This window comes from Myxine glutinosa, chromosome 11 (assembly GCF_964187855.1).
Source record: "Myxine glutinosa chromosome 11, kmMyxGlut1.1, whole genome shotgun sequence".
NCBI lineage: Eukaryota > Metazoa > Chordata > Myxini > Myxiniformes > Myxinidae > Myxine > Myxine glutinosa.
Genome location: NC_136271.1, coordinates 88478948 through 88502223, shown reverse-complemented (window position 1 = coordinate 88502223; position 23276 = coordinate 88478948). Strand labels below are relative to the sequence as shown.

General features: G+C 44.3%; 1 protein-coding gene across 1 annotated transcript in view; it reads left to right on the top strand.

Moving 5' to 3' along the window:
- Positions 1-23276, top strand: part of ADCY3 (adenylate cyclase 3) — a gene marked incomplete in the record, with an annotated part of 286396 nt that overhangs the window by 137683 nt on the left and 125437 nt on the right. Inside the window, 2 exon segments of the mRNA XM_078786848.1 lie at positions 16458-16585; positions 16876-17034. Coding sequence (XP_078642974.1) covers positions 16458-16585; positions 16876-17034 — 287 coding nt within the window.

Below are 23276 nucleotides of genomic sequence, written 5' to 3'. Positions count from 1 at the left end.
CCAGCGCTAACCATGAAGGTCAAGGCCGATCGCCACAAAAAACTAATCAGCTGAGCGCCGGACCATATACTAGATTCCCATGAAGTTTGGAGACGATCCGATCAAAGTTACTCAAAAAATAACGATTTCAACATTTGACCTTGGGGTCAATAATTTTCGACCTCCAGCGCTAACCATGAAGGTCAAGGCCGATCGCCACCAAAAACTAATCAGCTGAGCGCCGGACCATATACTAGATTCCCATGAAGTTTGGAGACGATCCGATCAAAGTTACTCAAAAAATAAGGGTTTCGTCGACCTCCATGATTGACCACAAAGTGACCTTGACCTTTGACCTTGACCTTCAAAATTTTGGGTGCTGAAGGGTATCTCTATAGGACTCTGATATGCGAAGTTACAGGAGTTTCCAATAATAACTGTGGTCTACAGAGTGATCTAAACGTGGAAAAAAAATGATTAACCACAAACAAAAAAACAAAAAAAAAAGAACATATGTCACCCACAGGGTGAACCGTATCTTGCCATTTGACCTTGACCTTCAAAATTTTGTGTGCTGAAGGGTATCTCTATAGGACTCTGATATGCGAAGTTACATGCGAAGATATGCGAAGATATGGTACCTACGATTTCAACATTTGACCTTGGGGTCAATAATTTTCGACCTCCAGCGCTAACCATGAAGGTCAAGGCCGATCGCCACCAAAAACTAATCAGCTGAGCGCCGGACCATATACTAGATTCCCATGAAGTTTGGAGACGATCCGATCAAAGTTACTCAAAAAATAAGGGTTTCAACATTTGACCTTGGGGTCAATAATTTTCGACCTCCAGCGCTAACCATGAAGGTCAAGGCCGATCGCCACCAAAAACTAATCAGCTGAGCGCCGGACCATATACTAGATTCCCATGAAGTTTGGAGACGATCCGATCAAAGTTACTCAAAAAATAAGGGTTTCGTCCACCTCCATGATTGACCACAAAGTGACCTTGACCTTTGACCTTGACCTTCAAAATTTTGTGTGCTGAAGGGTATCTCTATAGGACTCTGATATGCGAAGTTACATGCGAAGATATGCGAAGATATGGTACCTACGATTTCAACATTTGACCTTGGGGTCAATAATTTTCGACCTCCAGCACTAACCATGAAGGTCAAGGCCGATCGCCACCAAAAACTAATCAGCTGAGCGCCGGACCATATACTAGATTCCCATGAAGTTTGGAGACGATCCGATCAAAGTTACTCAAAAAATAAGGGTTTCAACATTTGACCTTGGGGTCAATAATTTTCGACCTCCAGCGCTAACCATGAAGGTCAAGGCCGATCGCCACCAAAAACTAATCAGCTGAGCGCTGGACCATATACTAGATTCCCATGAAGTTTGGAGACGATCCGATCAAAGTTACTCAAAAAATAAGGGTTTCGTCGACCTCCATGATTGACCACAAAGTGACCTTGACCTTTGACCTTGACCTTCAAAATTTTGTGTGCTGAAGGGTATCTCTATAGGACTCTGATATGCGAAGTTACATGCGAAGATATGCGAAGATATGGTACCTACGATTTCAACATTTGACCTTGGGGTCAATAATTTTCGACCTCCAGCGCTAACCATGAAGGTCAAGGCCGATCGCCACCAAAAACTAATCAGCTGAGCGCCGGACCATATACTAGATTCCCATGAAGTTTGGAGACGATCCGATCAAAGTTACTCAAAAAATAAGGGTTTCAACATTTGACCTTGGGGTGAATAATTTTCGACCTCCAGCGCTAACCATGAAGGTCAAGGCCGATCGCCACCAAAAACTAATCAGCTGAGCGCCGGACCATATACTAGATTCCCATGAAGTTTGGAGACGATCCGATCAAAGTTACTCAAAAAATAAGGGTTTCGTCCACCTCCATGATTGACCACAAAGTGACCTTGACCTTTGACCTTGACCTTCAAAATTTTGTGTGCTGAAGGGTATCTCTATAGGACTCTGATATGCGAAGTTACAGGAGTTTCCAATAATAACTGTGGTCTACAGAGTGATCTAAACGTGGAAAAAAAATGATTAACCACAAACAAAAAAACAAAAAAAAAAACAAACAAAAAAACAAACATACAAGCTGACTAATACATCTTGCAAAAACTTCGTTTTGGCAAGATAACAAATCACTCAATGAGAGGGTACTTGGCAAAACCAAACGGCACTTATAGAGTGCATACCTCCACCAGGCTGACCAGGTTACGTTTTGCACTCCACTGAGAGGCCGGATCTGGATCTTCACCAACATCGAAACGATTCGTCCTTGTCACACACCCAATCTGTCCACCAAGTTTCGTCCCAATCTGTCCATAACTTTGAGATAGCATGCTCTATATCATTTTTGTCCACATCTCTCAATGGTGAAGAATCACATAAAAAATTCTCCCATTCGGATCTGTATTTGGATGCTGACCAAAAATGTACGTTGCTGTCCTTGACCAGTCATCTATATACACAAAAAAAATCAGAATGCTTGCTTACAAACGGTGGACAAAAATCGTGTGACAAACAGACAGACACACAGACACACAGACAGACACCACCAACATACTTGGCAAAATTATTTCACCAGGTAAGAAACGCGCAAACACGCACCGTTCCGTGAATTATATTATGGATTATTTTGCCTCTGCTGCTGAAGGCCAGAGGCTTTATGTTTTCGGGTTGTCCATCCATCTGTCTGTGTGTGATGACATTGTTACCACGATAACTTGTGAACCACTGAAGTAATAGTGATCAAACTTGGCATAACTATGGACGATTACACAAAGATGAACTGATCACATTTTGGGTTCTAAATGTCAAATACACAAGGCCAAGTACCCATGAATTGATCATCTTTGTTGCTGCAATAACTTATGAATCACTCAAGAAATTTCAACCATACTCGACAGATGTATTGCAATACTGTACAAAGATGAACCGATTCAATTTTAGAGTGAACAGGTCACAGGTCATGTGCCCTTTGAAAGGCATTTTACAGACCATAACTTGAGTTAGAAGCATCTGATGTTGTCTCTCTTTTCCTTATCTGTCTTTTATATCTCAAGGGACCTTTAATTTTTCATGTGACCTTTAATTGAGATCATGCATAACAGTGCGTTGACATCTAACGTGGACGGAGGCATATCCATCGACGCATTAGCATCAAATTCTACTTTCTAATTTTTTTGGTATATTCTGTTTTAAGTTTAAAACTTCAAACTGGGCTGTTCACATTTTTACCGTTTGGTATATATTTATCTTTTTTCTTTTTGTATTTGGCTTACATCATGCGTTGGCATCGACATAACTAAAACCACCAGAATCTCATGTGAAGTGGTTGTCTGCATATTACATAAAGCGAGGGGAAAAGGGCCCAGGTAAGTTGTGAAAAGCTTGTCAAGCTGCTGAACTCAAACATTTGGACCTCACCCCTCACCATCAGCCATGATCTTTCTTGGGAAGACCATGTTTCTAAGATGGTTTCCAAAGATATCCGACGACTGGATGTCTACCTATCGTCATGGAAGGTCTTTCACTAGCCATTGTGAACGTTTGACAACCTACAAGGTCTTCATTCATAGCTTGATGGAGTACGACCATTCCCTTTGGACTGGGCTCCCTACCTGGGCTTTGAGCCTCCCTACCTCACCCCTTACCATTCTTGATGTTGTGGAAAGAAAGTCTTGAAAATCATGCGACAAATCTGGGTATCTCGACCTGTTACTTTCACATCCCAGACAGGTTGGTGGCCGCTCTCCATTCTTAGATTATACCGCCTCCTTTTTGGTCTTGCACTCTCTGCCATGTCGTGGTGCTGTCCCTCTCAGGTTTATGCAGTGTGCACATGATCTGCCGGTAACGCTCTTCATGTTAAACTTCCAAAATCCAGGCTCACTGCTCACCTCCAATCATTTCCTTTTCCCTTTCACCTGTGGAACCAACTTCCCAGTGTGTTCAGAACCCATTATTCCCTCCATGGCTTCAAGACAGGTGTTTGCCACTACCTCATCCCCCATCCATACCCATGATCTCTTCTACCCCAAAAAACCCCATTCCCAAGCATTCCTGTTTTCCATGTTATTGTGTTCCCCCCCGAGGGTTGCTTTGTTCCTTGTCAGTTTCATCTGCGCTTTCCCCTTCCTCTTCACTGTTTCACTCAGCTTGTGTGTCGCTTGTTCACCCCTGTGTGTCCTTCTTCCCCTCCCATTGATCTCACTCTCACTTCTACTCTGCTGTTGGTGTTTCCCCTTTCCATTTTGTTCCCTTCCATTCTGCTTGAGCTCTTCCACGAGCTTTGATCATGTATGCAATAAATAAATTAGGTTTGATAATGTTGGCATTGGATGGAAGAAAACATGACCTGTAAATGGCCCTCAGTTTTTTTTTTGTTTTTTTAAGAAGTCTGCTTAAATAGTATTTTTCATTTTGGGATGATATTGCTCCAAACGTAAAACTATTTAGTGGTTCATCTCCAGAAAGTAAAAAACATTGGTATTAACTCGTCCCACCGTATTACAAGGTGTTCCAAAAAGACCCGGACAACTTTGGTTGTTAATATTTGTAGAACCACAAATGATACATCAATACCCTTTGGTTTATATGATTCAGAACCTCATAACCTTTTATGCACTTCATCAATACACTTCAATGTGAGCTCCATTTGTCGCGTGCAGGGCATCAAGGTGGTACACGAGTTCTTGCCATGTTCGGCTCAGCATGTTTGCAACCACCAATGAGCATGTAGCTTTGATACGAGAATGAAGACCCTGCAGGTTTACCAACTTGATGTTGTAGACAACATCTTTGACAAATCCCCACAGAAAACAATCAAGGGGGATTATGTCTGTTGATCGTGGGGGCCAGGCGGTTGGTCCGTATTGGCCAATCCAGCGACCTGGAATTTTTTCATCCAGGACATCTCGAACGACTACGGCCCAATGAGGGGGAGTGCCGTCCTGTTAAAAAATGATATCGGGTTGCAGGTCTTCAATCTGTGAAAAGGTAAATCCTTCCAACATTTTCATGGAAATTGTTGAGGTCATTGTAACCTCCACAAAGAAAAACGGACCTACCAAGCAGTCATGGAGAAGGCCACACCACACATTGACCTTTGGATTGTCACGTATATGTGTAATGACCACGTAGGGGTTTTCAGAACCCCAGATCCTCACATTGTGCTGGTTGACCTTCCCCGATACATGAAATCAAGCTTCGTCTGTGAACATGACCTTTTTCAGGTAATCTTCGTAATCCTCTATGCGACTGAACATTACCAAGGCAAACACCTTGTGTTTGGGTCCATCATTTGATTTGAGTTCCTGCAGAATCTGTACTTTATCAGAATAAAGCTTCTGTCTTTTATGAAAAATCCTGTGTACAGTGGTGGTTGATAGTCCCAGTTATCTGGATGCAAAATCCTGTGTACAGTGGTGGTTGGTACTCTCTGTTCTCTGGATGCAAATCCTGTGTACAGTGGTGGTTGGTACTCTCTGTTCTCTGGATGCAAATCCTGTGTACAGTGGTGGTTGGTACTCTCTGTTCTCTGGATGCAAATCCTGTGTACAGTGGTGGTTGGTAGTCCCATTTCTCTGGATGCAAATCCTGTGTACAGTGGTGGTTGGTCGTCTCAGTTATCTGGATGCAAAATCCTGTATATAGTGGTGGTTGGTAGTCCCAGTTATCTGGATGCAAAATCCTGTGTACAGTGGTGGTTGGTAGTCCCAGTTCTCTGGATGCAAAATCCTGTGTACAGTGGTGGTTGGTCATCTCAGTTATCTGGATGCAAAAATCATGTGTACAGTTGTGGTTGGTAGTACCAGTTATCTGGATGCAAAATCCTGTATATAGTGGTGGTTGGTACTCCCAGTTCTCTGGATGCAAAATCCTGTTTACAGTTGTGGTTGGTAGTCCCAGTTCTCTGGATGCAAAATCCTGTGTACAGTGCTGGTTGGTAGTCCCAGTTCTCTGGATGCAAAATCCTGTGTACAGTGCTGGTTGGTACTCCCAGTTATCTGGATGCAAAATCCTGTGTACAGTGCTGGTTGGTACTCCAAGTTATCTGGATGCAAAATCCTGTTTACAGTTGTGGTTGGTAGTCCCAGTTCTCTGGATGCAAAATCCTGTGTACAGTGCTGGTTGGTACTCCCAGTTATCTGGATGCAAAATCCTGTGTACAGTGGTGGTTGGTAGTCCCAGTTCTCTGGATGCAAAAATCCTGTGTACAGTTGTGGTTGGTAGTACCAGTTCTCTGGATGGGCGTCGGATTGATTTTCTGGGACTTTGTTGAAATGATTCACACACTCGTTCAACGTCTGCTTCACTTCTGCTTGGTTGACCGGTACTTTTCTGTTTCTGACAAGTTCCAGTCTCCTTAAACCTTGTGTACCACTCTCTGATACTGGTCCGTGATGGCGGATTCCTTCCGTACCTTGTACGGAAATTACACTGAACTTGCGTGTTGGATCTTGTCTCGATGAACCATTTGATGCACTGAGATTTCTCCTGTGGAGTCGCCATTTTATTTTACGCGAAACCACCATACCTGAAAATAAAGAAAACTTTACGAGTTTCTGTATCAAATAAAAAGGGTATTAGTCAGGTTCACTATGGTAACAAATATAATTTCGTTCAAAATTTTTGGAGATTAGCAAAACTATACATTTTTGGAATATTCAGAGCATGAGGAATCCAAAAATTAATGTTTGCATTTGCATAGACACCTTTGCGAAAATGACACTCAGGACAGTGATGAAGAGTCAGGTTCACTATGTTAACAAATATAATTTCGTTCAAAATTTTGGGAGATTAGCAAACCTGTACATTTGTGGAATCATCAGAGCATGGAGTATCCGAAAATCAATGTTGGCATTTGCACAGACACCTGCATGGCCGCCATTTTGGATTTTCAACATGGCCGCCATAAAATACATATTTTGCGCCATCTCGGCTTCTAGTCAACCTCGAAACTTGATTAAATATGCTAATCCTATGTTTTCTGGGTCAAGGAATCCAATAAAGGCCTCAAAATAGTGCTCAGGATTATAGAAAAGCAACAAACAAAGGTAATTGAAAACCATTGTCTTTATATTTGTGATATAACTGTATTACATAATACATGATATTGCAAGTCCTTTGAAGTTATAGGTTGTTATAGGAAGTTATAGGTAGTATCAGATTGAACTATAAGTCATATACACAGGATCTACGAGGTCTATACCGTTCAGGAATATGCTTTTACAGATCTTCATCACTGTCCTGAGGGTCATTTTCGCAAAGGTGTCTACGCAAATGTAAACATTAATTTTTGGATTCCTCATGCTCTGAATATTCCAAAAATGTGTAGTTTTGCTAATCTCCAAAAATTTTGAATGAAAAAACATAGTGAACCTGACTATATCCAAAGCCTAAGTTGTCCATGTCTTTTTGGAACACATCCTGTATTACCTCCACCACCGAAAGTGGAGGGAGATTATGGTTTCACCTGTCTGTCTGTTTGTCTATGTGTACCCTGGATAAGAATAGGTACGCCGTATCCCTGCGTGTCGTAAGAGGCGACTAAGAGGGTTGGCGTCAGGAAGGGCATCCGGCCATAAAAACATTGCCTCAAAAAGAGAACCATGACAATTACAACTACATGTGGGCAGGGTACAGCCCGAAGTGGAGATCGGTTTCTGAGGTTTGGGACATGGAATGTAGGGACAATGACAGGGAGATCAGGAGAAGTGGTGGAAGTATTGGTCAGAAGAAGAGTGGACATATGTTGTGTGCAAGAGTCGAGATGGAAGGGAAGTGGTGTGAGAATGGTGAAGGGTAGGCAGGGACAGAAATACAAGTTTGTGTGGCAAGGGTGCCTGGAGGGCGTGAATGGTGTTGGTGTCCTGTTTTCTGAGGAGTTTGTAGACAGTGTGGTGAGTGTGACTAGAGTGAGTGATAGGTTGATGATGGTGAAAATGATGATTGGAAAGCTCTTGGTGAACGTCATCTCGGGATATGCTCCGCAGGTTGGTCGAAGCGATGAAGAGAAGGACAAGTTCTGGTGTGCGATAGAGAAGCTGATGGAAAACGTGAAAGATGAGGAAGTTGTTGTGGTAGGAGGAGACCTAAAGGGACATGTGGGAAGGAGTATGGATGGTTTTGACGGAGTTCATGGGGGTTACGGATATGGTGTGAGAAATGGAGAAGGTGAAAGGATTTTGGAGTTTGCTGATGGAGCTGATTTGTTGATTTGTAATACTCAGTTCCAGAAAGAGGACAATAAGCTTGTTACATACACGTCAGGTGGGTCGACGACAACCGTTGACTACCTGATGGTGCGTAGGCGAGATAGGGGGCACCTCCGGGACACAAAGGTGATCCCGGGGGAGGAGGCTGTTTCACAGCACCACTTGGTTGTCTGCGACGTAAGGGTGAAAGGTGCGAGGACAGCTCGGCGGGTGAAGTGCCAACCGAGAATGAAGGTGTGGAGGTTGAAAGAGGTGACAGTAAGGGAGGCATTAAAAGAGAGGCTGAGTAGGGTGGAGGATGATGTGGTTGAGCTTGAAAGTGGTTGGATGTCAATTTAAGCTAGTCTGTTGGGAGCCGTTGGTGAGGTATGTGGATGGACAAAAGGACCACCGAGGCACTCGGAAACATGGTGGTGGGATGATGAAGTTGGAAAGAGGATTGACGAGAAGAGGAAGAAGGTCAAGGAGTGGCAGAAGGCGAAGGGTACGGGAGCAGAAACAGCAGAGCATGAAAGTTATAAGGCAGCCAGGAAGGCTGCAAAGAAAGAGGTAGCAAAGGCGCAGGAGGCATGTAGGAAAATGTTCGGAGAATGCTTGGATTCGGAAGAGGGTCAGAAAGCAGTATTCAGGATTGCAAAGCAGATAGCGACAGAGAGGTGTGATGTGATGGGGGTGAGTTGCTTGAAGGATGAAGTGGGACAAATCGTTGTCGACCTAGATGGAATTAAAGGAAGATGGAAAAGATGTATGGAAATGCTGTTGAATACAGAGAATGAATGGGATGGCAACATAGAGAGTAACCCAGTTTTAGGACCGGCAGAGAAGATAACTGAGAAGGAAGTTGAGGAAGCGATAAAAGCAATGAAGGGGAGAAAAGCGGGAGGGCCGACCGGAGTTGTGGGCGATATGTTGAAGGCAGCAGGAAGTTGGGGTGTGAAGAGAATGACAGAGATCTGTAATCTGGTGGTGAAAGAAGGCCGCATTCCAGTGGATTGGGAACTGAGTACCCTCGTCCCTCTATACAAGGGGAAAGGTGACCCTCTGGAGTGTGGCTCGTACCGAGCGATAAAGTTATTGGAGCATGGAATGAAGGTATTGGAAAGGGTGTTGGAGAGGAGGATAAGGAAGAAAGTGAAGATCGACGAAATGCAGTTTGGATTTATGCCAGGAAGAGGAACGACAGATGCGCTTTTCATTGTGAGGCAGTTGCAGGAGAAGTACATGGAGAATAGGAAGAAGTTGTTTCTTGGGTTTGTTGATCTGGAGAAAGCATTCGATCGGGTTCCACGCAAATTATTGACATGGGCATTGAGGAAGTTAGGAGTGGAGGAATGGTTGATCAGAGTAGTGATGGCAATGTACAAAAGCGCGCACAGCTGTAAGGACAAAGGACGGGAACAGTGGTGAGTTTGAGGTGAAGGTGGGAGTGCATCAGGGGTCGGTACTAAGTCCACTACTATTTGTAGCTGTGATGGAGGTGCTGGCTCAGAACGTAAAGGAGGGTTTACCGTGGGAGTTGTTGTATGCAGATGATCTGGTGTTGATTGCTGAAAGTATGGATGGACTGAAGGAAAAGATGAACACGTGGAAGGAATGTATGGAGACAAAAGGTCTGAAGGTGAATATCGGAAAGACGAAGGTGATGGCAAGTGGTAAAGCATGTGGTGAGGTGGAAAGAACTGGGAAGTGGCCGTGTGCTGTGTGCAGGAAGGGTGTCGGAGTGAACTCCATTCAATGTACAATGTGCACTGAGTGGGTTCATCAAAAATGTAGTGGTCTGAGAGGGTCATTTACCAATGTGGCAGCTACATTCAAATGTAAGGTGTGCACAGAGGGAGCTGCAGATGGAGGAAATGTTGAGTTGGATCTTGGAGACGGCGTGAAGCTGGAAGGTGTGAAAACATTTTGCTACCTCGGAGACATGCTGAATGGAGAAGGTGGATCAGACTCGGCAACGGTTGCTCGAGTGAGATGTGCATGGAAGAAGTTTCGGGAACTGAGTGGCGTGCTGATGAGGAGGAGAGTGTCGCTGAAGCTGAAGGGAAAGGTGTATGCTGCATGTGTGAGAAGTGTTATGATTTATGGGAGCGAGACATGGGTAATGAACGTAGAGCAGCAACAAAGGCTGGAAAGGGTGGAAATGCGAATGGTTCGATGGATGTGCGGAGTATCGTTGAGAGAGAGGAAGACAAATGATGAATTGCGAAAGATGATGGGAATATTGCCTGTGATTGATGCTGTGAAGAGGAACAGGTTGAGATGGTTTGGTCATGTGTTGAGGAAGGATGAAAGTGACTGGTTGAGAAGAGTGATGGAAATTAATGTAGAAGGAAGTAGAGGACGGGGAAGACCGAGAAAGACTTGGCTAAAGATGGTTGGAAGAAGAAATGCGGGCAAGGGGGTTAACAAGGAGAGATGCAGAAAATAGGGGAAAATGGAGAAGATTGTCATGGGGACCGCAAGGCTAACCCCCGCTCTAGCAGGGAAAATGGCCTTTAAAATGCATGTTGTTGTTGTTATCTGTTTGTCTATGTCTGTGAGCAGGATATCTGAAAATGTTATGAATGGATTTGGACGAAATTTGGTGGATAGATTGGTTGTGTTAAAAGGACAAATTGATAAGATCTTTGTGAATATCTGGATCTGGATACTAAAACTTTAAGTGATTCTTTACCATTGAGAGTTAGGCCAAAAACTATACGTAATGGATGGATTTGGATGAAACTTGGTGGATGAGTTGGGTCGCTGACAAGAGCAAGATGATTAGATTTTGATTCAAGTCCGAATGCAGATGCGGCCTATCAGTGGGATCCAAAATGTACACTATTCAGCCTGGCAGGGGTATGCACTCTACCGAGTGCCGTTCTAATTTGTTTCTGATTGATTTTCACCTCTTCTGATTTGCTGTTTTTGTGAAAGCAATGAATATATTACACATTACTAGCAGGAGTACCCAGCATTACCTGGTGACGGTCTAATCCTGTTCGCATTTTGAAGAAATCTGTTTGTTTTTTCTACTTTTTTGTGGGTGCCAGACACTTCCCTACACCCACTAAGGAAAGTTTATATTTAATACTATATTACACACACACACACACACACACACACACACACACACACACACACACACACACCGGGGATAATTCTATATTACCTTTCACATAGTTACAGAGGCTCAGGCACCATAGAGCGATTTTTAATAAATATAAAAAGATCAAAAAAAAAAAAATTCTATCGTTTTTGTCCAAAACGCTATAGGATAGATTATTTGGTTTTGATGTACACGTTTGTTTTTTTTTATGTACACCTTTGATTATTTGTTTTTAATGTACACCTTCATAATAAGTTTGGCTCGATAGGCTTTGAGACGACGCTTTTTGACAACCTATTCTGAGTTTTGATTCCAAACGACTGTAAACTTCCACTATGGTGTTTGCCTAGCAGAGCCTTGTCTCGTTGGGATTTTAATCCAGGGTCCCGTCTGGTAGCATTTACCGCTGGTAGACATTCAAGATTCCCTAGTGTCTTTCACAAACAGTTGGACATTTTATGTCGGCACCCGGGTGAAACCACAAATTCCTGCCTGGAGGAGCAATGGCAAACAACCAAGTGCGCTATCTTTCCATCACACTGCTTCGGTAGCACCTTTTTTTTTTTTTTTCGATACAAGATCGAGGCTCTTGAAAGAGCTAACATTAATCACACAAAAAAATCAAACAGACAACAACAACAACAACAACATGCATTTTAAGGCCATTTTCCCTGCTCGAGCGGGGGTGAGCCTTGCGGTCCCCATGACAATCTTCTCCATTTTGCCCTATTTTCTGCATCTCTCCTTGTTAACCCCCCTTGCCCGCATTTCTTCTTCCACCATCTTTAGCCAAGTCTTTCTCGGTCTTCCCCGTCCTCTACTTCCTTCTACATTAATTTCCATCACTCTTCTCAACCAGTCACTTTCATCCTTCCTCAACACATGACCAAACCATCTCAACCTGTTCCTCTTCACAGCATCAATCACAGGCAATATTCCCATCATCTTTTGCAATTCATCATTTGTCTTCCTCTCTCTCAATGATACTCCACACATCCATCGAACCATTCGCATTTCCACCCTTTCCAGCCTTCGTTGCTGCTCTACGTTCATTACCCATGTCTCGCTCCCATAAATCATAACACTTCTCACACATGCAGCATACACATTTCCCTTCAGCTTCAGCGACACTCTCCTCCTCATCAGCACGCCACTCAGTTCCCGAAACTTCTTCCATGCACATCTCACTCGAGCAACCGTTGCCGAGTCTGATCCACCTTCTCCATTCAGCATGTCTCCTCAGTAACAAAATGTTTTCACACCTTCCAGCTTCACGCCGTCTCCAAGATCCAACTCAACATTTCCTCCATCTGCAGCTCCCTCTGTGCACACCTTACATTTGAATGTAGCTGCCACACTGGTAAATGACCCTCTCAGACCACTACATTTTTGATGAACCCACTCAGCGCACATTGTACAATGAATGGAGTTCACTCCGACACCCTTCCTGCACACAGCACACGGCCACTTCCCAGTTCTTTCCACCTCACCACATGCTTTACCACTTGCCATCACCTTCGTCTTTCCGATATTCACCTTCAGACCTTTTGTCTCCATACATTCCTTCCACTTGTTCATCTTTTCCTTCAGTCCATCCATACTTTCTGCAATCAACACCAGATCATCTGCATACAACAACTCCCATGGTAAACCCTCCTTTACGTTCTGAGCCAGCACCTCCATCACAGCTACAAATAGTAGTGGACTTAGTACCGACCCCTGATGCACTCCCACCTTCACCTCAAACTCACCACTGTTCCCGTCCTTCGTCCTTACAGCTGTGCGCGCTCTTTTGTACATTGCCATCACTACTCTGATCAACCATTCCTCCACTCCTAACTTCCTCAATGCCCATGTCAATACTTTGCGTGGAACCCTATCGAATGCTTTCTCCAGATCAACAAACCCAAAAAACAACTTCTTCCTCTTCTCCATGTACTTCCCCTGCAACTGCCTCACAATGAAAAGCGCATCTGTCGTTCCTCTTCCTGGCGTAAATCCAAACTGCATTTCGTCGATCTTCACTTTCTTCCTTATCCTCCTCTCCAACACCCTTTCCAATACCTTCATTCCATGCTCCAATAACTTTATCGCTCGGTACGAGCCACACTCCAGAGGGTCACCTTTCCCCTTGTGTAGAGGGACGAGGGTACTCAGTTCCCAATACACTGGAATGCGGCCTTCTTTCACCACCAGATTACAGATCTCTGTCATTCTCTTCACACCCCAACTTCCTGCTGCCTTCAACATATCTCCCACAACTCCCGTCGGCCCTCCCGCTTTTCCACTCTTCATTGCTTTTATCGCTTCCTCAACTTCCTTCTCAGTTATCTTCTCTGCCGGTCCTAAAACTGGGTTACTCTCGATGTTGCCATCCCATTCATTCTCTGTATTCAACAGCATTTCCATATATCTTTTCCATCTTCCTTTAATTCCATCTGGGTCGACAACGATTTGTCCCACTTCATCCTTCAAGCAACTCACCCCCATCACATCACACCTCTCTTTCGCTATGTGTTTTGCAATCCTGAATACTGCTTTCTGACCCTCTTCCGAATCCAAGCGTTCTCCGAACATTTTCCTACATGCCTCCTGCGCCTTTGCTACCTCTTTCTTTGCAGCCTTCCTGGCTGCCTTATAACTTTCATGCTCTGCTGTTTCTGCTCCCGTGCCCTCCACCTTCTGCCACTCCTTGAACTTCTTCCTCTTCTCGTCAATCCACTTTCCAACTTCATCATCCCACCACCATGTTTCCGAGTGCCTCGGTGGTCCTTTTGTCCATCCACATACCTCACCAACGGCTCCCAACAGACTAGCTTTCATTGACATCCAACCACTTTCAAGCTCATCCACATCATCCTCTACCCGAACTCAGCCTCTCTTTTAATGCCTCCCTTACTGTCACCTCTTTCAACCTCCACACCTTCATTCTTGGTTGGTACTTCACCCGCTGCGCTCTCCTCGCACCTTTCACCCTTATGTCGCAGACAACCAAGTGGTGCTGTGAAACAGCCTCCTCCCCCGGGATCACCTTTGTGTCCCGGAGGTGCCCCCTATCTCGCCTACGCACCATCAGGTAGTCAACGGTTGTCGTCGACCCACCTGACGTGTATGTAACAAGCTTATTATCCTCTTTCTGGAACTGAGTATTACAAATCAACAAATCAGCTCCATCAGCAAACTCCAAAATTCACCTTCTCCATTTCTCACACCATATCCGTAACCCCCATGAACTCCCTCAAAACCATCCATACTCCTTCCCACATGTCCATTCAGGTCTCCTCCCACCACAACAACTTCCTCATCTTTCACGTTTTCCATCAGCTTCTCTATCGCACACCAGAACTTGTCCTTCTCTTCATCGCTCCGACCAACCTGCGGAGCATATCCCGAGATGACGTTCACCAAGAGCTTTCCAATCATCATTTTCACCATCATCAACCTATCACTCACTCTAGTCACACTCACCACACTGTCTACAAACTCCTCAGAAAACAGGACACCAACACCATTCACGCCCTCCGGGCACCCTTGCCACACAAACTTGTATTTCTGTCCCTGCCTACCCTTCACCATTCTCACACCACTTCCCTTCCATCTCGTCTCTTGCACACAACATATGTCCACTCTTCTTCTGACCAATACTTCCACCACTTCTCCTGATCTCCTTGTCATTGTCCCTACATTCCATGTCCCAAACCTCAGAAACCGATCTCCACTTCGGGCTGCACCCTGCCCACATGTAGTTGTAATTGTCATGGTTCTCTTTTTGAGGCAATGTTTTTTTTTTATGGCCGGATGCCCTTCCTGACGCCAACCCTCTTAGTCGTCTCTTACGACATGCAGGGATACGGTGTACCTATTCTGACCAGGGTACACACTGGGAAACGTTTAAAACATGGAAATTCGGGGGGGGGGGGGGCGGGAGGCGTCAGCATCACGGCTGCGGTTTAAACATATTCCAACAATATCCAAACAGAACCATGAAAACCATGAAAAACAATCTGGGAAAAGTCTCCAAGCAAGAACGTGGATTTGAGAAAGAAGGAGCAGAGGTGGAAGAAAAACGAGATACAGGGGGCGGGGCACAAGTCGAGACGAGGAGGAGAGCGAACAAGCAACGTGTCAGGGAGGAGAGAAAGAATCAATATAGAATTCTTTGTCTAGGGAGGTGAGGTGAGGGGGAGAAAATAAAATAAAAGAAACAAGCAATACAGCGAAGGAAAGAACTTAAATTGACAAAACACCGACGGGGGGAGGGAAGCCTCAAGTTACAAGGCCGCGCACGAGGTACGACCCAGAAAACAATTAATTACACACAAGTTTGTACGAATTACAAACCAATACTAACTAGAAACATACAACAACACGTACACAGCAAAATAACCAGTGGAAATTTGACAAAGACAAGAATGGGAAAACACTTAAACTTCGATGCCGTGGAGAGCTCGAAGTACGCTTCACTCGCCCGAGGAACCGGAAGCCGGCCTCAAATATATGGGGAGGAAAATCAAATAAATAATAAATAAGGGGAGCGGTAGACAAGATGGGGAGAGAGGGGGAAGCACACAAACACAACATTTGAGAGCAGGGACATCGGAGATCTGTGGGAGGGAGAGGGCTTGGGGGGAGGAGGCGTGGGAAGGGGGATGGGGGTGGGGGGTGGGAGAAGTATAAAACACAAGGACACCAAGGACTTCCAGGAAGGAAGTTGGTATTTCAAAAAAGTGAATCTGTGGTGAAATTAGCGGGGGTAGAAAAGATCAAGGGTTTGGATGGGGGAAGATAAGAGATGGTGGTGAACAGCTGTTTTAAAGACCTGGAGGGTGGAGTGGGATTGAAGAGAGTGAGGGAGTTTGTTCCAGAGGCGGGAGAAAAGAGGGATGAAGGAGTGAAGGTGAGCAGAGAGTCTTGATTTTGGCAGTTTAACCATAAGAGGGTTGCAGGCAGATCTTGTGTGACCTGTAGGAATATTTGGGGGACAGAGCACAGAGAGAGCTGGGGGAGCAAGGCCGGATAGGAGTCATGCAACTCTTACTCCTCTTACTCGTCATAATCACCTTCGTAACCGTTTTGGTTTGAAAAAATAAACATTTTACCTTTTTTTCCTCTTTTGTGTCTGACAGAAACACAACCAGTTGAGGATCAAGATTCTGGGTGACTGTTACTACTGCATTTGTGGTGTTCCTGAATACCGAGATGACCATGCTGTCTGTTCCATCAACATGGGCCTAGCCATGGTGAAAGCAATTTCGTGAGTGAGCCAATATATTATAAAGAGCCTGGAGCACACACACATCATGCTTGCAATGTCGCCATGAAAAGCTGTTCATTTTGTGTTCCTTCCATCAAGATATTGTCTTTATCACCTCAAGTTTGTAGCGGATCAAACGATCTAAATCACATAAAGCAAAACGTTCATCACGACCATTGCAAACGGTGATTTTTTTTCTTCTTTTTTCTATGATACTGTGTGCTCTGGCACTTTTAACGGGAGTATCCATTTGCAGTCTGTCATCATTATGGATGTACGATCACCCACAGGTATGTACGAGAGAAAACGAGAACGGATGTCAACATGCGTGTGGGCATCCATACGGGTGCCGTTCTTGGTGGCGTGCTTGGACAGAAGAAATGGCAATTTGACGTTTGGTCAACGGATGTCACGTTGGCAAACAAAATGGAGGAAGGTGGAATTCCTGGGTACGAGTGCTTCACAGTAACACAGCACTCTAACAGTGTAACGGGCGTTTTAACAAGATGGCAGCAGGTGTTTCTTAAACACTTAAAGTGGATACAACTTGCACAGTGACGCTGCATTTGTCTAATGTATATTCACTTTATTTATGCAGTTAGACTTGCACTCAATAGAGATATACTTCCTGTATTTGTGTTCAATGCATACCTTAGGCCTGCCTCACTAATCCTCCCAGAAAATCTGCTTGTACTCTCCTTCCTAAACAAGGTCGCATCATTGTCTGTCCACATTTCCCTGGGTGCTGTTTTATTCACAGTTATCTTTGCCTTCCAGACTCAGATAAATTCGTCATAAATGGAATTTGAGGATTTGCATGACCTGCTCGTGTTCCACAATTGGCATAGTTTGGAACCAGGGATGTATGACCGACACCATTCTTTAGCGTGTGCAACAGCGGCAGAATGTGACCATAGCATGGTTTGAAGACACGTATCTTTAAGAAATGGAAACTAGCACCTGCAAATGGAAACTGGAATGGCACTCGGTAGAGCGCATACTCCCGCCGTGGATGGCCGCTGCTGAGCCCTATCTTCCAATGGTAAAAAAATCCTTCAAAAAATTCCTGGATCCGGAATAATATCCTGAGCTTCACCAAAAACTAATGAATTCTTCCTTATCCCAAGGGCAATCATCACACCAACTTTCATCCAAATCCGTCCATAACCTTTTGAGATATCCTGCTATGTATCGTCTTTGTCCCTATCTCCCAATGGTGAAGAATCAGTTTAAAAATTCCAGTAGCCGGATCCGAATCCGGATCTTCATCAAAATCTAATAATTTCGTCCTTGCACATACGCGACATCTCTGTCAAATTTCGTCCGAATCCGTCCACAACTACTTGAGAAATGTTGTTCACAAATGGACAGACAAACCGACAGACAGGGATGAAAACATAACCTCCTTCCACCTTTGGTGGCAGAGGTAATGGACATTCTTTATTCGAACCTTAAAGGGGAACCCAAATGCAAAATCTTTCTTTCTGAAAACCATTTTAAAACATTCATTCATTCATTCAATCACAGTCTAATTTGAAGGGAAAAATTTTTGATATGCATATTTTTTCCAATCACAAAGTGTCGAAAAAAGCCTGAGAATGTCGATTTTCGATTTCACCAGTGACGTCACACCAATAACTCACCTTGATCCGAAAGGAGGTCTACATAGAGAACAGTGTATTTCGAGCTTGGATTCCAATGCTGATTCCACCGTCATTAGCAACTCTGAAGATTCTCAGTTTGTTGAAACTGAACATTGGGAATTTGAAGAAACAATTGGAGACAAAATTATTGATGGAAACGATATCCGGGGAATTGCGGAGCCGTATCATTTTGAGTCTAAAGCGAGAGAGTCAGACGAAGATGGTGTTAGTGAAGATGGCGGTGTTGTTGTTATTGTTGTTGTTGTGTTGCCCCAGTCACTTCTGGTTGAACAGACCAGTGGCATGGAGATAGCCGAACGATCTCACAGGAGCGACCCAGAGATCCCTCACATCCAAGATGTCGTGCTCTTGCCCCTGTGAAGCCAGGACCGTGCAGTCTTCCATGACGTGTTTTATTGTGTGTGGAGCGATCTGGCAGTGGTTGCAGGTGTCGTCAGTGGTGTCGTGGACACTGTTTGTAGTGTAAAAGTTGTGGGTGGTGTCCACAGCGAAGACGTGAAAGGTGAACACGATCAGACCTAGGGAGTAGTTTCTCTGTGTCATCAATGGATGGGGGTTTTGTGCCCAAGATACTGTTTGGGCCCAGGTTGTTTATTGCGTTTATGGGGATGTGGGTGTGGATTTGTAGTTTCCATTGTTTGGTGAGGGGATGTTACCAAGGATGCCACTGTAGTGTCTTTGTGGTGTTGTTTTAATGTGTCTAGGGGCCTATGGGTGGATGTACATGTAGTGGCGTGGGTGATTAGGGTGGCATTTGCTGTTGCAAGGAATTGTGCCCCTCTCATGTCCAACTGGTCTTTGATTGTTATAATTTTTACCTGTGTGTGGGTGCTCGATGGGTATTGTTAATGTGCAACGTGTGATGATGTGAAGGGCTTTGTTTTTATGGTCTGCAGGTGTTGAGATGTGTGTTCCATAGGCTGGAGGCCCAATATGAGCTGGCATAGTTGATGACTGATCTAATGTGCTCTTTGCATGTTAGTGATGTTGTTTCTTTGTGGTGTCAAGTCGGTGCCTGTGAGTGCTCTAAGTGTGTTCAGCCTGGGTGTGCATGCTTTTTAATGTTTGTCATGTGAGCTGAGAATGACATGGATGTGTTAAAAGTGAAGCCGAGTACTTTTGTTTGGTGTGAGTGTGCAATAGAGATGTTGTTCAGTGTGATGTGTGGTGCTGCGCTAGGTTCCTTGGTGTCATTTGTTAGAAGAGAGACTGTTGATTTTGAGGGGCCTACTTTTAGGTTTTTGCTGATGAGCCAGGTTTGTAGGGTGCTGAGGAAGGGTTGAAGCTGTGTGTGGTGGTGTTGATGTTGCTATGAATGCAGGATTGCAGGTGATGGTTATAATGTCCACATATGAGGCTAATTGTTCCCAGGTGGTTGTGGAATGTCATACATGAACAGATTAAAGAGTGTTGGGGAGAGGACTGCGCCTTGAGAGACTCCATTCGGAAAGTTTCGTGTGCGTGATGACCCGCCGTTAAAAATTAGAAATGACTGTTTGCATCATGGGTAGTTGGCCAGTGTTTGGTGTTGTTGTGCATGTTTGTGTTGAGTATTTTCTTTGTGAGTAAGAGCTTTGGGAGTGTGTCAAACACTTTGCTGATGTCACTGTGGTGACACTGTGGTGACACTGTGGTGTCACTGTGGTGTGGTGTCACTGTGGTTTGAGTACCAGTTCACTGGTAATTCCCTGCTTGTCGTAAAAGGCGACAAAAAGGGTTGGCGGCAGGAAGGGCACCCGGCCGTAAAACATTGCTTCAAAAAGGGGACCGAAAAACAACAACAACCACGGTCCCCGAAAAAGGCCAAACTCCGCTTTGCGGGGGAAAATGGCGTCTAAATGTGTTTTTTTTTTTTTTTACTGTGGTGAGAATACTGTCACTGTGGTGCCGCATGTGTGAGAATTGTTATGATTTATGGGAGCGAGACATGGGTAATGAACGTAGAGCAGCAACGAAGGCTGAAAAGGGTGGAAATGCGAATGGTTCGGTGGATGTGTGGAGTATCGTTGAGAGAGAGGAAGACAAATGATGAATTGCGAAAGATGATGGGAATAGAGCCTGTGATGGATGCTGTGAAGAGGAACAGGTTGAGATGGTTTGGTTATGTGTTGAGGAAGGATGAAAGTGACTGGTTGAGAAGAGTGATGGAAATGAATGTAGAAGGAAGTAGAGGACGGGGAAGACCGAGAAAGACTTGGCTAAAGGTGGTGGAAGAAGAAATGCGGGCAAGGGGGTTAGGTTAACAAGGAGAGATGCAGAAAATATGGCAAAATGGAGAAGATTGTCATGGGGCCCGCAAGGCCAACCCCCGCTCTAGCAGGGAAAATGGCCTTAAAATGCCTGTTGTTGTGTAGTTGTACTATGGTGAGAATAGTGTGTTTTGGTGGTTTCTATTGTTGAAGCCTTGAAGTGTTTTGTGTGATGTTTGTGAGGTGTGGAGTGGTCTGGTCTGAATCTATGTTGGGTGTGTGAGAGAGGGGCGTGAGGGTTTGTGAGTGTAAGTATAAGGTGCTCTGTAACTTTGGAGGTTTTACAAAGTCACGTGATAGGTCTGTAAGAGGCTCCTTTGGTGGGATCTTTATTTGGTTTAAGGGGGGCAATGATTTTTCCTTGTTTCCAAATTTGTGGAATTGTTGAGTATTGGTAGGAGAATGGAGGTGTTTATGGTGAGGGAGTGGAGGTGTTAATAGTGAGTAAGCGTTTTTTTACACCACCTTGTTTACCACGTTTTCTAAAAACAGTAAGTTTCCTGTTTCCCAGACAGGTGGAAAGAGTAGAAATATTATCGCTCTGCTCTCGGCTCATGTGCGATCAGGACAAATTCAGAGCAAAAGTTCTGTTAAACAACACGTTTGTTTTCTGATTCATGTTCAAAATGTAACATTAAATTGAAATCAGTTGTTCCTGGATCATGAACTGACGTTTGTAGACTGACATGATGTTTACAGACGGACAGAGGGAGAGAAGTAAACCGATTGCTTAACCCCGCTTTTCACTTTGCGTGCACGGGAAAAAGATGAAATGGGATACAATGATGCGATGGGATCCTGCTACGTGTGAAACAACATTACCCAAAGTGCTATTTTTACGATTTGTCAAGATCATCATCAACATCTGAATGGACTTCTGGGGACTACGCTTGAAGGATTCACAAACGTGTTCAACATCCTCCACATGTGCTTGGCTGTCCTGCCCCATTCCTATGCAGGACGTCTCCATACACTCTTTGTGCCACTCGTGGTCACCTTCTACAGGCCAGCCCAAACCTCTGTTGAACCTTCGTAGCTCATTTTATTGACAAACCAGGCAACACCTGCACTGTTTCTTCGCGGGACGCCATTTACAGTAAATGTGACATCATTTGTCACAGGAAATGCCTGGAAAGGGCTGAAAAAGTCCAAACTAAGACATTTTGCTTCACACGCAGCAAACCACATCATTGTATCCCATTTTATTATATACGAGTATTTTTTTATTGGAGACGGAATTTGGAACGGTAATTTGTGGACACGCTGTACAACATCACAGTGCGCTCATACCTACTTTAAGGACAGCAGTCGAGTCTAACTACTGGGTTTCTTCCAGATCGATTCGATGAGGACCATGACTAATGAAAAAAAGTGGAAGTTTTGCTAACTTAGTGTAACTTTGCTCCATCTGGATGGATCTAAAGTTGCAGAAATTCATTACCTCCGCCACCAAAGGTGGATGGAGGTTATGTTTTCACCCCTGTCTGTCTGTTTGTTTGTCTGTCCGTTTGTCCGTTTGTGAACAAGATATCTCAAAAAGTTGTGGACGGATTCAGACGAAATTTGGCCGAGATGTAGCGTATGTGACAAGGACGAAATGATTGGTGATCTTTTTTTACCATTGAGAGATCGGATGAAAAGCGATACATAGTATGATATTTAAAAAACGTTATGGACGAGTTATGACTCAACTAGGTGGACGAGTTGGTTAAGCGACAAGAACAAGCCGATTCGATTTTGGTTCAGGTCCGAATCCAGATCCGGCATATCAGTGGGATACAAAAGTAAACTGTTCACCAGGTGGAGGTATGCTCTCTACCGTGTGCTGTTCTAGTTCTTTTTATGATTAATTTATCATCCACTGCCTTTTCTGTTTGATTTCATGATGTATTTATTGATTTATCACCCATAATCCATTGTTATTTTACCAACTTCCTATCCAGCCAGGATTCATTTGTAAACTGCCATCTGCGTTTCATATCCAATTGTTATTAGTGCTATCCTAGCACTGCTTCCTGGGCCACCGAAAACCTGAACTGCGGAACATATGCTGTGAACCATTGTTTTTAGGCAATATATCCTGAGCTGATTTATTCTTGTCCGTGGGCATATCTTTGGATTGACTCAGAAAAAAAACAAAGCTCATTCATGAAAAGTTGGTGTGTCGGGGTTCGAGGGAGGGGGAAGGAGAAGAAAACTTATCACCTTCGAAACATTCGCTTTTTGTCAATTGTGAAATACGTTGTTCTTTGATGATGATGATGATGACGACCACTCCTTTTCACACCGTGACGATGCATAGGGCTGCCGCAGCAGTTTCCTTGGCTATTGGGCACAATCCTGGACAGTTCGCCACTCCGAGGCAGGATACCCGAATGGCTCATTCATCCCAGCAAGCTGGTACTTAATGTGCCGACCTCGGAAGGATGACAGGCTGAGTCAACCCCCTGGTGTTAATTCAGCGATCGACCAAGATTCGAATTCAGGATCTTATGATCCCAAGCCCGCACCCTAACCGCTAAGCCCAAACCAGGATAGTTGTTCTTTGAAGCACTTAAATATAAATTGATATTTTATGTTACTAATCAGCATTATCAGTCATTGTCTGCCCATGTGCAGATCTCAAAACCACCCCGTGAGGACGATAGCGCTGCTAAAGTTTGCTCAATGCACTGGGTGGTTTTCCATTTTCTTCCCAACGCAGTTGTGATTTGAATCTGCAATTTCCAGATCACAATACGGAAACTCAGCCAGGTGTACCAACTCAGAACCCAAGCC